The sequence below is a fragment of the Rhamphochromis longiceps genome, linkage group LG8 (genome assembly GCF_057381845.1).
Source record: "Rhamphochromis longiceps isolate RC_006_pf linkage group LG8, R_longiceps_female_GT1.1, whole genome shotgun sequence".
NCBI lineage: Eukaryota > Metazoa > Chordata > Actinopteri > Cichliformes > Cichlidae > Rhamphochromis > Rhamphochromis longiceps.
This window is the reverse complement of record NC_140564.1, coordinates 34089006-34104084: the sequence shown is the minus strand read 5'-3', so window position 1 is coordinate 34104084 and position 15079 is coordinate 34089006. Positions and strand designations below refer to the sequence as shown.

The 15079-nt window shown below is 43.9% G+C and overlaps 1 protein-coding gene across 2 annotated transcripts in view; it reads right to left on the bottom strand.

Annotated features, from left to right (window-relative positions):
- LOC146664350 (glutamate receptor ionotropic, delta-1-like) overlaps window positions 1-15079 on the bottom strand; it is a 612588-nt gene that overhangs the window by 75857 nt on the left and 521652 nt on the right. For both annotated transcript variants that reach the window (XM_085417191.1, XM_085417192.1), the window contains exon 6: window positions 4765-4938. In XM_085417191.1, the coding sequence (XP_085273317.1) occupies window positions 4765-4938 (174 nt within the window). The remainder of the gene's footprint in view (window positions 1-4764; window positions 4939-15079) is intronic.

Below are 15079 nucleotides of genomic sequence, written 5' to 3'. Positions count from 1 at the left end.
TCACGTCTGCACGAGTAGTTTGTGCCCAGAGGTCACAGAAAGCAGGCATGGACGTCCACCTGGAGCCTGATGATGAACTGTAACTCGCTCAGATCTTTCCTTGGTTTGCTCCTCTGCCTGCTGTGTGCTGAGCCCAGTTTACCCAGTAAAAGCCCTGTGAGTGCTTATTAAGGCTCGACTCCCGCTTATATTCACTGCATTGACCTGAGCCTGACTGAAATATAGATTAAGATGCTCTCACCCTGGTTGCATTGCACAGGTGTAACCCAAATGTCTCCTAATCGTCACTTTATCCTGATGGCATTCTTTGAAAACATACTCATCCTTCCTGTGCAGCACCAAAGAACATTTAACCCTCTCTTACACAAATTACTGAGACACCTCCCTCTGAGTGAACGCACAGCGAAGCCGGCAGAAGCAAGAAGAAGAAAGTCACAGCTGAGGAGGGAATGAAGCGGAGCATGGGATGGAGACGAGACTGCTTATTAAGTTTAAAATGAGAGAAAATCAGCCTGAAAGGATGGAGAGGAAGAAGAAAAGGGAACAGGAGAGGAAACAGGAGAGGAAACAGGAGAGGAAACAGGTGAGGACAAGGACACAGTGAAGAAATACGACGGCGCACGCAAATGTACAGAAACAGGAAGATAATCTTCAGAATAAAAGGAAAAATTTATAATAACGCCGCCGCCGTGATGTCGGACGTTTGGTGAAAACTACAATCATCTCCACAAATGTCAAAATCAGGCAGAGAAAGACAGCATTTGTCCTGAATTACAGTAATTGTTCTGTTTGCTGTCTGTGAATGTCAGCGGTGCTTCTTCACACCTGGGAATAATAGTCAGTTACTGTGTGTGTGTGTTCGAGCTAGCACAGAGGTTATTGTGCGCCCTCTGCATGTCAGCGAGATAAACTTGAATTTGATGGCTTATTTTTCACGAGGCAAACTGGCGTGTAAACTGAGAGGCGGGGAAGCGGCTCGGCTTTCGTACACGATTCATACGTGAGAAAAAACGACAGCTCCATGAGGCTTTTAACTGCGAGTAGTTTGAACGTGAGCAGCGGCCTTTGTGAGCCGCGTCCTGGTGAACTTTTACTGTGATCTGACGTCCATAAACCAGAAAGCCCAGAGATTGTCGCGTGTCTGCGTCCCCTTGTTGTCCACAAGCTGTCCTTTGGCATCACTGGTGCTGTGGATGTGGCGGTAGCGGCCACTGAGATGTAACGGACACGTTTAACAGGCACATGTGGTCCTCAGGGGGAGGTTGGAGGGCCAAATGCTGCCTTCTGATCATAAGTTTTTCCTTTGCTTGTTACTTCCAGTTCTAATCACTGGTTAGGTTTACGTACCAAAGACAAAATAAATGTAAACTTCATTTATCTCAAGGATGGGAAACTCTTCGGGAACGGCTTGTTTGGGGTCAGGCGCTGAGGCTACGTTCACACGTACACGGGTATTTTTGAAAACTGAGATTTTCCATTTTCATTTTTTAAAAGAAGTTTCGAAAAAATATCTCCGTCCACATGTAAACGCCAAAATCAAACGCTGTCAAGGACATGCCAAATCCTAACCGTGTAGAAGTCCAATCAGAAGTCCAGAACGCGCAAACAGGTACAAGTTTTTGTTGTTCTGCAAAGGCAGCGAATTTTGTGGAGCTTCTCAAGTGTCTTCATCATTTCAGACGTTAAGAACTAAAGACAGTATTTTAGTGGCTCTGTTAGCCTGAACACTTTACGTTAGTCTGAGTAATAATCATAACTCACAGACTCACAACTTAGGAACAGACAAAGTACGTACACATACATACATTTAATGTAAATCGCCAGGGTCGGGTTAGACCTCTGAGGGTTATGGAAAGATGATGGTGTGGGTGAGTATATGCCTATTAACAACAGTAACCTTGACGACATGGGAGTGACTGTTGCATCATAACCCATCATGATGCCAAAGGACACCTTAATGCATAAATTAGCCACACCAGAGGTTTGACAGAGCAGGGCTGAGCGACTCCCCGGGGCTCACAATAGGCTGGCATGTCCTTGCCTCGAGGTATGTGGAGTACATGGGTCAATCAAAAGATCTCAATATTTAAAGTCCTGCACGTGACTGTAAAGTAAGAACTTTAGTTTCTCAGTAGTAGATATTCTGAGTTTGTCCACAGAGTCGACACTAACTGTGGTTTTCTGCAACAACAATAACAAAACTCGAGGTCGTTTGGGAGAAGGATGATGAAGATGGAGCTAGTGAACAAGGGGAAAAGGAGACGGCCCACGGGAGGTGTGTGGCGAGAGAGGACATGCAGGTGTTTGACCCGACAGAGAAAGAGTCAGAGGACAGGACGTGATGGAAACAGATGGTCTGTGATGTCCTCGTGGTTGTTCTGGGTCATCAGCGAGTCTCTGGTAGTGAACTCTGTCTAAAAGTTTGTGTCCTCATTTAACATTAAGCTGATGTTTGGATGCTGGAAGCTGATCTGACAGCTCTGGTACACTCGGTGCGTGTGCACAGTATTTGAGTGGGCGGCTGAATTTTATGAATGCGCTCATGAATTTATGGATGTGCATCAGTGATTTGTGCAGCAGAAAAAAGTTTCAACACCACAAGTTAAGACAGGACGTGTGCGTGTATTCGCCCGGGTCGCCATCACAAAACAGGACGTACGACAAGTGGAGAGAAGAGTTTGACCGAGGAGGTCTAGAAGACAGGAAACTGATTTTGCTTCTCATCACATTTCTCTTTTTCACTTAACTGAATAATTTGCACCCATAATTACTCATCCCATCAGATTAATAATTAGCCCCTTTGAATTACTGCTTCATACCCTCAGACATTTTAATTCATTCTCTGAAGCATTCATTCATTCAGCACTCTCATTATGGAGCCTTTGATGAGCGAAACACATCTATGTGAATCTTCATGTTTGAAACACATCTCTGTGGTATTTTTGCCGTTGTGTGATGAAGGTCTTTGTGTCCTCCGGAGGACAAAAGGCTGAGGACAGATGGAGCCATGTGAAAGGAAAAAAATGGAGACAAATTCCTCAGAATAAATTAAACACTGACCACACAAACTGTTTGAAAACACAAATTCCTAAATTATAATGACTTATCCAAAGTGTTCCTCCACACAGAACCTGGACTCCAGTGGATTTTTCAGTGTTTATTCCCACTATTGTTGTTTTTAAAGTATCCTAACAGGGAAAAGTGCATTACATGTTGCAGAGGTACCACTTTGCATCAACTCAGGTCTAAGGCTACGCTCCCACTGCAGGCGAAAGCGCATCAAATCAGATTTTTCTGACCCTGTGCGACCATCTATCCGATCATGGTGTGACAGTGTGAACGGCACAAATCCGATATTTTCCAATCCGATCTGGGTCACTCTCGTATGTGGTCCTGAATCCGACACATATCAGATGTTTTAGAAAGCTGCTGTTTGATGGTCAGGTCGCATTAAATGCGTCTTTTACGTCACTGACACAAGACAGACGCCGATTATCAGCGCCAGAGAAGACATCGCGAACGCTTCCTGGCCATCCCGTGAAACTGTTGGGAAGAGAACGTGAACATTTTATTTGTTCTGTATAATCTGCAGATTCTGACAGAAATCTGCAGCTATCCTTTGAAGCAGCGCTCCTCTAAAACAGCAATAAGGATCATTATTAGGTTATTTACATTATTATGTAAATAACAAAATAACTTAAAGCAAAAATTGGGAAACGTAAAGTCCGAAGTCTTTATATTAAGGCCCATCAGTCAAACAATATAGTTTGCTCTGGGTGTAAACAGAGCGCGTTGTGTGTGACGTCTTCTTTTGCGCATGCGGCCGCTTTGAGCGTTCACACTAGAGCGCGTTTGCTGTCGCATTTTATTTGTAGTGTGAACGAGCAGACAAAAAAATGGGATTTGATCAAAAAATCTGAATTGAGCATCAAGACCTGCAGAGTGAACGTAGCCTAAGTCATCATCAGCGACCTAATCCTAACTCAAACCCATTCATGCACACTCATCGTGTGCAGGGATGTCAATTAATTCTGGTGTTTCTTTGAACTGTTCTTTTGCACAGTGGAAGGATGGTACACCATACATCTTTAATAAGTTTAAAAAACACGAGTTGGGTCCCCAATTTATTTGGGATTTTCCCTGATCCACACAGGTATGCATACAGGCTAAAACATACTCAGACACCCAGAAATATTTGGGTAAATGTCCCTTAGCAAGTTGCACCTCAGTCAGATGCTTTCGGTATCCATCACCAAGCTTCTGGCATAATCCTGCACTCTTCTTGGCAGAATTGAGTTAACTTACACTGGGTGGTTTCCTGGCAGAGACACATCCAGATAACTTTTACTTACGGTTGTTTGAACCTTGGAATATGCAAACCTTCCAAACTTGTGTAAATGTAAAGTTCTCCTTCTGCAAGCTTCACTGAGTTCCTGAGTCTTGGTCAGTCCAACGAGTGCTGTCAAACAAATCCTTTCTACAGTGCAAAGAGAGACTACCTGCTGCAGCCGGTCCTGATCACTGTGCAAAGGATTTAGGCCTTGGCCTCGTTGGGTTAAAGACATTGCAGAACCTTCAGCACCAGTTATTAAAATATTAAAGCGGGCGTTTGTATGTATATATGTGAGTCTGTGTGGATTAGAGGAAACCCCAAATACACTTGTCCACATTTATAACAGAACTCAGGGAGGCATGACTTTAAAGCTAGCACTACTTTCTGCCATAGCACAACCTTTACTGCACACTGAGCTGAATTCTTGTTACCTCCAGGTTCTGCAGGTGTCCTTCCTGCGGGTCACACAGCAGCGAGGAGATCCGGTGGTTCTGCCTCATGCAGCGGGTGCTGCTGTCCTTCAGCAACGGGAAGATCTGCCGGATCACCGTCATGCGCCCCAGTGCACTGTGGGTAAGCTCCAGGATCTCTGTGTCGCTGATTTCCTGTGGCGATGAGACGGCGGGACAAAGCGAAGGAGACGTTATTGACCTCGCTCGGTCTGTTTGTCTGCATATTAACTGCTGGAGGTTGAGTGTTTGTCTCCCGAGAGGCCGGACGAGGGTTTGGTGAGAGGCAGATGCTGATTGTGGCAGATTTCTCGAGTGTTTGTTTTTGAACCCTGCGCCCGATGAACAAAAGTATGTTTATTTCATCTGCCGTGTTAATTAACTGCAGAGAATGTGACGTTTCACGAAGAAAACCAAATGTCAGTGTCAAGCCAAACGGGAAGGACGGTGCACGCCAGCCATTTAAAAGCTTCTTTTGTGCCTAATTGCTTTGACGAGAAGAAAGCCAATTATTTTCTGTGAGGTGTAATTACAGATAGCCTTGGCCGAACTCTAAAAGCATAATTAAAAATATCTATGAAGAATATTAGCTTTGTTATGATATTTTGATACCACGGTTAGCATTTATAGGATATTGTTTTATACAGGAAAACTGTTACTCAATAAGGTCCATCTACTAGTTGTTTTTCTCTTTCTCTGTGACCCAAGAATTAATGTGTAAGACTCACAGGCTGGTACCCCAAGGTCGAAAACACCACAGAGACGAGACCACTTCCTTACTCCCATCCTCCCTTCCTTATCTCTTAGAAAAAGGCTCGTTAAAGGCCAGGTGGTTTGTTTCAGAATTCACTAATGAAAGAACTCTGTATTCTGTGTATTTTGCTGGGATGATCATAAATTGTAGCTGAACTGATAAACTACACACAGGATACTTCTTTGCTCACAAGGCAGGAAGACGTTTCCTTATTTGGTCTGTACTGGTTTGAACTGAGAACTTGCTGACACACGAACCTTTTTTTTCTCTATATAAGCTGTTATGTACTAAATAAACCTTTGAGTCGATTTGGGAAGACAACCTGAAGCAGTCTGTGTTTCCTTGTTCTCCCAAGCTGCTCCCGACGTCGTAACTAACCCAGCTGAATGGCATACCTGAGTGTTACTTTAAATAATTAGGAATCTTAGAAGGAAAGGACAGAACTCTGCTTATCGCTCGTGCCTTGGAGGGAAAACCGGGATGGACATTTTTTCCTTCAAGCTTTATTATGTTTTATAACACCAAACATAATTACAGTCTACATCTTAAGTAAAAGCGAACGCAGCGAGGACTTGCTGCAGTTTATCTATTAGAAAAGTCCACTTTCTTCTATTTCTGTATGTACGTCGCCTTCATCCAATTAAAAGTGAACCTGTAAACAAAAGTCACGCAGACTTGTTGCTCATTTATTGCACGGGTTTGAAAACATGTCATTCTGTCAGGCCAAAGGGTTTAAAGTCAAAACAAGCTGGATTCCAGGTAATTGCAGCGATGGCATTAAGTTCAGTTTGCTGGCTGAAGCATAGCTCCTCTCCCTCCTGCTGAACACACAAAGACGTACGCGAGCCTCTGTGCTGTCTCCGTACACGGCGTTTCAAAGGTAGACAAAGCCTGAAAGCTGCTTAAACCTGCTTTCTTTCTAGTGGCCACTAGGGGGCGATTACTCCTGCTCCAAAAAACGTGAGCTGTGTGACCTATGACCTCGGTTTGGTATTCTTGGGCAAAATGAAAATCATGCTGGCATTTACAGCAAACTGGACATGTTTGTGCTCTGGACTGTGGAGATGCTCACAACTGATTAAAACTGTGGAGTTTACCGAAGTACTTTTTATGGCCTAAAGAACAACAAATTTAAAAAGGCAACATTATTACTGAGCTCCTGACACTGCTAATAAAAATCATTATTCCACGAATGTTATTTATTAACGTGCATCCTGAAGTGGAATCAGACTAGTTGAGCCAGGCGTTACAGCCGCCCTCTCTTCGTTCCTGTTTACATCCCAGTCTGGAATAATGTTCCTGAGTAGGTGTGAAGCTTCAGACGATCAGGTTCATTCACTTTGTTTACTTTCATCTCTTTTCTGTACATTTTTGTGCTGGTCTGCAAAAAGCGCTCTCAGTGAAGTCGGCAGGATGATGCTGGACGCGACGATATCGAAATTTCCCCTCAGTCTGTTTGAGCTAAATGTGATGAATAAAGTCAGATATTTGGGTCACATCATCAGGAATGATCCGCCTGATGATGACCAAGTGCGGCCCCAACAAACCAACAGTGTGCAAACTGTTGGTTTGTTGGGCAGCTTGTTTGGGGTGTGTGGAGGTGACACAAAAGTGCAGACGAAACGTTTGCGACTCGTAAAGTTCTCATGTTCCGTGCAGAACACATGAAAACTGATTTTACGGTCGGCTCTGTGGCAGATACTGAAGCAGAGACTAAGTGGAAGCTGTACAGACGCTGGTATCTGCAGCAGAGTACGAGCTCGGCTATGATGGAACCAAAAACTTTTAGGCCAAAATGAGCTCCGTTCAGATTTGACTGGTCGGTGACATCAGTGTTCATTTAGAACAGGGGTGGGGGAGTCCAGGCCCCGAGGGCTGGGGTCCTGAGCAATGTTCCCTCTAATTTTTCATGTGTCTGAGCGAACGCACAAACTCCCTGAGCGTCCCTTGGACCACTGTGAGCAACAGCAGACGTGTGCACTGTGGTCACGCCAGCATCGAATCCATCCAAGTTACATGTTTATTAAAGTAATCAAATTACAGCATTTATGTTAGACGACTTTTAATTAACTGCTTCAGCCCACTTACAATGAAAATTTAAAACAATCTTGTTGATGACCTGCAGCATGTTAACACCATTGGAAGGAAAAATAACTTCAACTCCAATTTTGAAAACACAACTTTCTATTTTTTTATTTTCTTTTATATAAAGCTGTGACTGTATTATGAGTCTGTGGTCTGGGAGAGAGTCTGTAACTCTGTCTGCAAATACAGTAAATAATGACCAATGTTGGGCAGTTAATTATATAGTTACTTCAAAAAAAATAACTGAGTTATGCAAACAACAACATTTTTTGCAGCTGTTTACCTAAAAATGCAGCCAAGGCGTTTTTTAAACAAACACTTCAAACTATTTACAGAACAATCAGCTGTTCTGCATCAAATCTGATGCCACACAAATTATTTGTGCTGCTCCAAAAATAATTTCTGTCCACTATGAGATGAAGGAGAACAACAGCCTGATACCTGCAGGCCTGACAGCAGCAGATGTATCACTGCTGTAACACCTGTAACACTCAGCAGGCGCCTCATTGTTCTGACACACAACAAAACTATTGACTACACTACACACTAACTACACAAGAATTGTTTAGTTAGGTTCAGAGGGTTGGGAAGCTCATCTTGTAACCGTAAGGTCGCCGGTTCGATCCCCCAGCTCTATCTGTCCTGGTCGTTGTGTCCTTGGGCAAGACACGCCTACTGGTGTTGCCAGAGGGGCCGATGGTGCGATGTGGCAGCCTCGCTTCTGTCAGTCTGTCCCAGGGCAGCTGTGGCTACACCTGTAGCCTCCACCAGTGTGTGAACGTGAGAGTGAATGAATAGTGGAATTGTAAAGCGCTTTGAGGGCTATATAAATGCAATCCATCATTATTATTATTAATTCTTTGGCCTATTTTGATATATAATTTTAAAACATGGCTTTTAGCTGCGACCGGGTGCTTCGTGCCACGCTTTGATGCTTGATTGATCTCTGAGTGACTGCAGGGACACAAAGAAATCCAATTCAGACCATTTGGTTGCACTTGGCACCTCTGAGGCGAGGCGCCGATGGATGCAATATTACAGGGCATGGTAATGACCTGCATTCAGGCACAAGCAGATTTAATGGGAGGGGGGTGCTGATTCTGACAGCGACTGGGAGGGAAGCTGGTGATCACGGAAAGAATCAGATAAGAGGTTTGGAGAGCAGTTATTTGGTGAAAAACACAGTGTGATGTAGCTTTCAGGAACAGGTAATGGTGCTGTGAAGAAAGATGGGATCCTGACCGAGAGCACAGGGCGCACAGCTTACTGCAGCTTATTCAGAAGCAATGAGGCTGTCGGTTAACACTTCAGATGATAGAAAACACGCCATGGCGAGCTGTTTATCATAGCCCGCCGTGAGACTGGTATTATACAACTGCTGTTAGGCGTTATTAAGCAACACAAGTTTCTACCATGAGTGCAGCTCATTACACAGCAGAAAACAAAATTGTCACACTGATGAAAAATGTGAGGGCTCTGCAGTGTGGGGATGAGCTGTGTGTGAGCAGTGCAGACATCAGCAGGTTCACGGAGAGAGCTGCTCTCATACATCCTTACATGATTACTGTGGGATATTAGCATGCTAACACGTCAGCGCCGTTTATTCAGACGGTGCCGGCTCATAAGCTTCCTCAAGGTGCTGCATGATATGAGGTTCAACATCAGAGTCGTGCAGGACAGCTTTGACCTGATGATGCACTGCAGAGAATCAACAATATTATTATGATTCATCCTCAGGAAACCATGAAGTTCATGGTAATCAGCTGATCACCAGCAGGGTCCATCCTGTGGGGAGCACGCATGACCTCACGGACGCCAAAACAGTCGGCATGTCAGAGCACTCGGGTCTTAAACCACACAGTCCAAGAGTACCTGCGCTTATGAGGAAGTGAAAATAAATAAGACTGCAGTTCCTCAAATGCCCACTTGGGGCTGACTCCAGTGTTAAAACATGTTTACAGCCTGAGACAAAAGACTTTTAGTCTTAATGGATAGTTCAGTCAGGGTCCGGGTTTTTTGACCCAACATTTTGAGTTTTATGCATTTTTCGTATTATAATGGTCTTGTTTGTATAGTTTACACTTCAGTTAGTCCTGTTGATAGTGAGTTCTGTTTCCCTGTTTAGTTCTCGTCTGCCCAGTTTCATCCCGGGTCTGTGTTGGTTATGGCGTCGTGTCTTTAGTGTTGCGAGTCTGTCAAGTCCCCTGAGTTTAAGTCTCCCTCGTCTTTAGGTTAGTGTTTACTTTTGTATCCCTTCCCCTTTGTGTTTGTACCTTTTCATCAGCCTCTAATAAACAGCTCACTTTCTTAAAATATAGTTTTGTTTCCAGGTGTCTGCATTTGGGTCCTCTTCCTCTCACCACACGGTGAGCGAGGGCACCGTGTGATTACCTGGTGTTTTCATAATGTTCAGAACATTGAGTGTAGAAAGCTGTGACTTTTCACCCTAATTTACTTTGTAGTTTGCACTTTAGTTGCTCAGGTGTAAGGCCGTGTCCAAAGTTCTTCACATGTAGCCGAGGCTAGCATCCGACGCCGGCCCCCTGATGGGCATTAATGGTGTAGTTGTGTAAAAGTTGCAAAAACAAGCACCTGAGACAAACCAGCAAAGACAAGTCGCTAATACAAGCAAAAACACACCTGGGACAATGAGCTGTTATTAGCTGGTGCTAGTTATAGCTAAGGCAACAGATATTAATCTTCTGTAAACCGGCTGATTCTCTGTTGATTCTCTGAAGTGAACTGTAGTTATAAAAGCTGTCAAAACTCTGCTGCTGGAGACTTTTAAACGTGTCAGATTGGACTAATTAAACGAATAAAACTGAGAAAATGAAATATATTTTTTAAAATTCCAATAATGAAATCTCTGTGCTCTTCGTGCTTTGACTTTGATTATTGAGGGATGAGCCCGGTGTAATAACAGACACTCAAAACTCATGGCACGCTTCAACACGAGAACTTGGAACCAGTGTCTTACCTTCAGTTTATTTGGGTAAATGCAGAGTGAATTTTGATTAAAATCACACTAAAATAAGACATTATGGAGTGTTTTTTGCAGAACTTGGGGACTAATTGGGTGCAACTTTATTAAATGTCTTGATTGTAATAAATGAGCTGAAATTAACTCACAGTTTGGAGTTCATTTGTTATGAGCATGATTAGTCTTCAGTTTGCTTTTTACCTACTAATCCACTGCTGGAAGACTTTCCCTGCTCTCATTACCTGCACTCCATCGGCCTTGGCTTCCCTTCTGTGTGTTGATGGACGGAGATAAGAGGAGGAAGAAAAGGAAAACTGTGAGAAAGAAACGGGTCTCTGATGGATTTAGCCGTCGATGCAGATGGATTGTTTAACAGTCACACCTGCAGCAGCTGTAATGTAACCTGGGGTTGCTTCATGTTCACAAAGAGTCTGATTTGCATTTCAAAGAGAAGAACGGGTGTCATTTACAGTTAGAGTCCATTTTCATCTCATCTGCACCAACTGTTTTCCATCGTGCACTGCAGGTAATTAGATTTTGTTCAACATGAACTCTTTTTTTAACACAAATGACTGTTCGGACTTACAAAGACTAGAAAAGCACCAGTGAGGAGGTGGCGAGAGCTCCTTTTGTCAGTTTGTTCTACTCTATGGTGTCAATGAGGGGTGAAAGGTCTCTGAAAGTTCCTCTGTCCTGGGGAAGTGAAGAGCTGGAGTCGGTACGCTGTTACAACAACAAATGTTGTATGTAACAGCATAATGACTTCAGTCCTTCAGTCCTGCAGTCAGCTGACACTGAAGAAGTCACCTGGATGAGTGACGAAACGTTTCTGCTGAAAACATCCAGATGAACAGAATCAAGTTTTGGGGACCTTCTACAGTTTCTTCTGAGGTATGGCAACAGCACGAAGCAGCACAACATTACACCGGATTATCTTTAAACAGCTCATTGTTGCCATTGTGTTTGGGAATATTGGGATCAGTACTCCAACATGAATTTTCCTTGCTAAACCAGCCTAGCGTTTACCATCAACATAGTCTGAGAGTGCAGTGGTCGGTACCCATGCAAGGAAGGAACTGTGGTGAACCAGCCTTCGAGCATCTGTGGGATGTGCCAGACACACAAGTCTGATCCATGGAGGACCCGACGCACAATGTACAGGACTTAAAGGACCTTCAGCGTCTAATGAAGCTGCTTTGGCATCAACACAATATCAGGCAGATCGCTTATGATATAAAATAATATTTTAAATTCACCAATAGGCTGATTTTTTGCCATATATTAGCTTCCTCTTGGTAAAGTTTGAGGAGTGGTGGGTGGTCTGGACCGGACGTAGGTATAGAGTAGATTAACTGGCTGTTAATCTCACTTTGGATCCTGTGCAAACACAAACCTGTGAGATTTCCTAACCTTTCCTCATCTTGTATCTTGTGTCTGTCAGTATCAGCTGACCAAAACAAGTAGAAAGCATTGATTGGCTCAACTTGGAGCAGTTTTTTCCCTTTATTGCCAACACAAGTCATCCAGTAGCTTACAAACCAATCTGGAGCTCATTGTTAGATACCACAGAGCCTAATTACAGCCTGTACTTTCAGCCTGTTAGTTTAGAATTTCTAATCAATTCTACTCGTAGGATTGATCGTAGGAGACTAACAGCTACACCATACAGGTTGATACCGACTCATGTTCAGTAGTTCTCCACCTGATTAGTCAGTGCTGCTGCTGCCCTGCTGTTTCCACCCGTCCACCACCCGTCATCCATCTGTGTTTTCCAGGGAGATCTTTACTCACTGCTCTCAATGTAAAATAGTAGCCAGGAGTGATGAGCTGCAAATGTTTTCTGTCAGCAGATTAGTTTATATCTGTTTTCTTCGACTAATGACTGAAAAAGCACGGGACTCTTCTTTCAGCTTCTTCTGACACATGTGAGGATTTTTATTTAGCTGATCACAGACGCTTTGTGCAGAGTTATTAATGTTCGTCGGATCAAACTCGACCGTCCGACCGCTTGGCTTCACTGCTGTGCCTCTCACTGCCAGCCCTCCCTCACTGCCGCTCTTTCCCCCTCTGGTTAATTGTTGTCCTCATCGCTCTTCACCTCTTTCTCTCATTACCGTTACACTGCCTCCCTCTACAGCTCTGTTCTCGATTCTCTCCTCCCTTCTGCTCTCTCAAAGTCTCTGTCCCTCTCCAGGTCTTTTTAATTGGCATCAGTGGTGTTGTCTGGCTGTTTGTGTTGCCAGCAGACAGAGGGTGAAAAGGCCATTCTCCTTCTGTTGACAGCATGCCTCGCTTTGTACTTTAGTGCCACCCAGCACTACGCTAACTGTGTGGTTATTTGAGCAGGGATTTCTGGCAAAGATTGCAGTACCTGGGGAAAAAAAGTGAAATTTATAGCTGAACCCTGCAGATGCAGAAGCCTTTACGGGCTGGAAACAACCTAAAGTGCTATAAAACAAACTTTTCATGGAGCCGTTTTCTGCACCAGCAGATTTTCTTGCTTTGCTCAAAATGCACAAACAGACTTTTGATAATTCACCCATCCAATCAGTGACATCAAACAGATTGTTATTGGTTGTGTTTGCGGAACCGTTCATTGTAATGCAGGTCTCTCAGTCGTGCACCCATGCATGGAAAAGCTAGATCTGGGCACGGTGATGTCACCCACAGGTTTGCAGACCGTGGTCGCTGTTTCGAATCCTTCAATTTGGTATTTTGGATCTGAGTTTGTTGAAGCCAGAAGACACTGCATCTTTGAGGGGGTGGAGTGCGAAGTTATCAGCTCATTAGTTCTAAAATATAAATAAGATAGTAGGCACAGACTTTTGGATGGTCTCTTAGTGCAATTAAAGATTCAGTGATTCATTTATGTGTCACATTAATGCTATAAAAACATTTCAAAGGGGACCAACAACACCTCCTTCATGAATTACCACCTTATGGTGGTGGAGGGGTTTGTGTGTACCAGTGACAGCAGGGGCTATGTTGTTGGAGGCCTTTGCCCCTAATAGGGTCTCCCCAGGCAAACTGATTTAAGTGCCCCCCATGAAAGAAAGTCAAAGAAAAATCAAAGGACCAGCTCATGCTGTCCAGGTCAGGATTACCAGGCCTACACTGTGGAGCCCAGCCTCAGGGAGCCCACCTCCAGGCCGGTCTTCGTCTATGAAGTGCAGCCCTTAGAGCTGGCGTGGCCGTCTGTATCCTTAGCACCAGCAGGAGGCGCTATCAGGGTCAGGTGCAAAGTGTGTTGGGCAGAAGTGTCACGGTTCTGGGTCAGTTTGACCCAGTATTTTCAGTTCTCACGTCTTGGTTTGATTTTGTATTTTTGGGTATTTTCTTGATCTATGGTATGATGATGATGATGATGATGGTTATTCTTTAGTAGGTTTTAGTTCATTCTGGTTTCGTTCTGCCCGTGTAAAGTCTGTGTTTCTTTGTCTACGTCTTTGTGAATTGTTTCCTGTTTTATTGTGAAAGGTTGTGCCTCATGTCAGTGTGTCTAGCTTTGCTTTTGCTTTTTTTGCTTTTTGTCCCAGCAATAAAGCTGCGCTTTAAGTTTGACTTCCGTGTTGAGTCCTGCATTTTGGGCCCACCACTCCTGCCTGCCTGCCACACAGCCAACCCTGACAAGAAGCTTAGATTATACTCAGTTGCTGACACAGACATGGAGAGCTGGAGGTCCGACAGCAGTGGTGTCCAAACCCAGGCCTCGAGGGCCGGTGTCCTGCAGGTTTTAGATGTGTCCATCACAGCTGATTTAAATGGCTAAATGACCTCCTCAACAAGTTTTCCAGAGGCCTGGTAAGGAACTAATCATTTGATTCAGGTGTGCTGACCCAGCGTGATCTAAAACCTGCAGGACACCGGCCCTCGAGGCCTGGAGTTGGCCAAGCCTATTCTACAGCCATCAGGGTTATCCTTGGTTATGGTTGTACCCCTTGAAGTTTACTGCAGCATCACTGGGAGACAAGTGAAGACTGGCAGACAATTTCAGAAGATGGATGGATCGATGGATGGATGGGTGGATGGCACCACAGAGGTCCGGTTCAGGGACTGCAATGACCTGAGGAGTCTAGCAGACAGCTAATGGCTCTTAATGGATAACTTTAAGCCTTAGAACATTTTAAACAGAAGCGTTATAAAAACACTCCTGTACAGTTTTTATAAAGGGGGAGATTAGCTATAGAGACCAGCTGTAAACAGTCTGTGGAGACTGATTCACTTACACTTGGTTTGCACTTTGTATTTTCAGCCCTGCGTTTGCCATCGATGAGATAATCAGGGGAAAAGTCTGCCAGCATCTGAATGGAGATTTCTGGAAACTCTTTAATCTAAATGTAAAATCTGACCAGAAGTATTATGATAATAATTTTAATTTAAACTGGCGGCTTAAAGGATGAATTTATAACTGAAAAACCTAGTCTGAGGCCTTTTAATAGTTAATAATTAATAATCCATTTCAAACGAACTGTAACCTT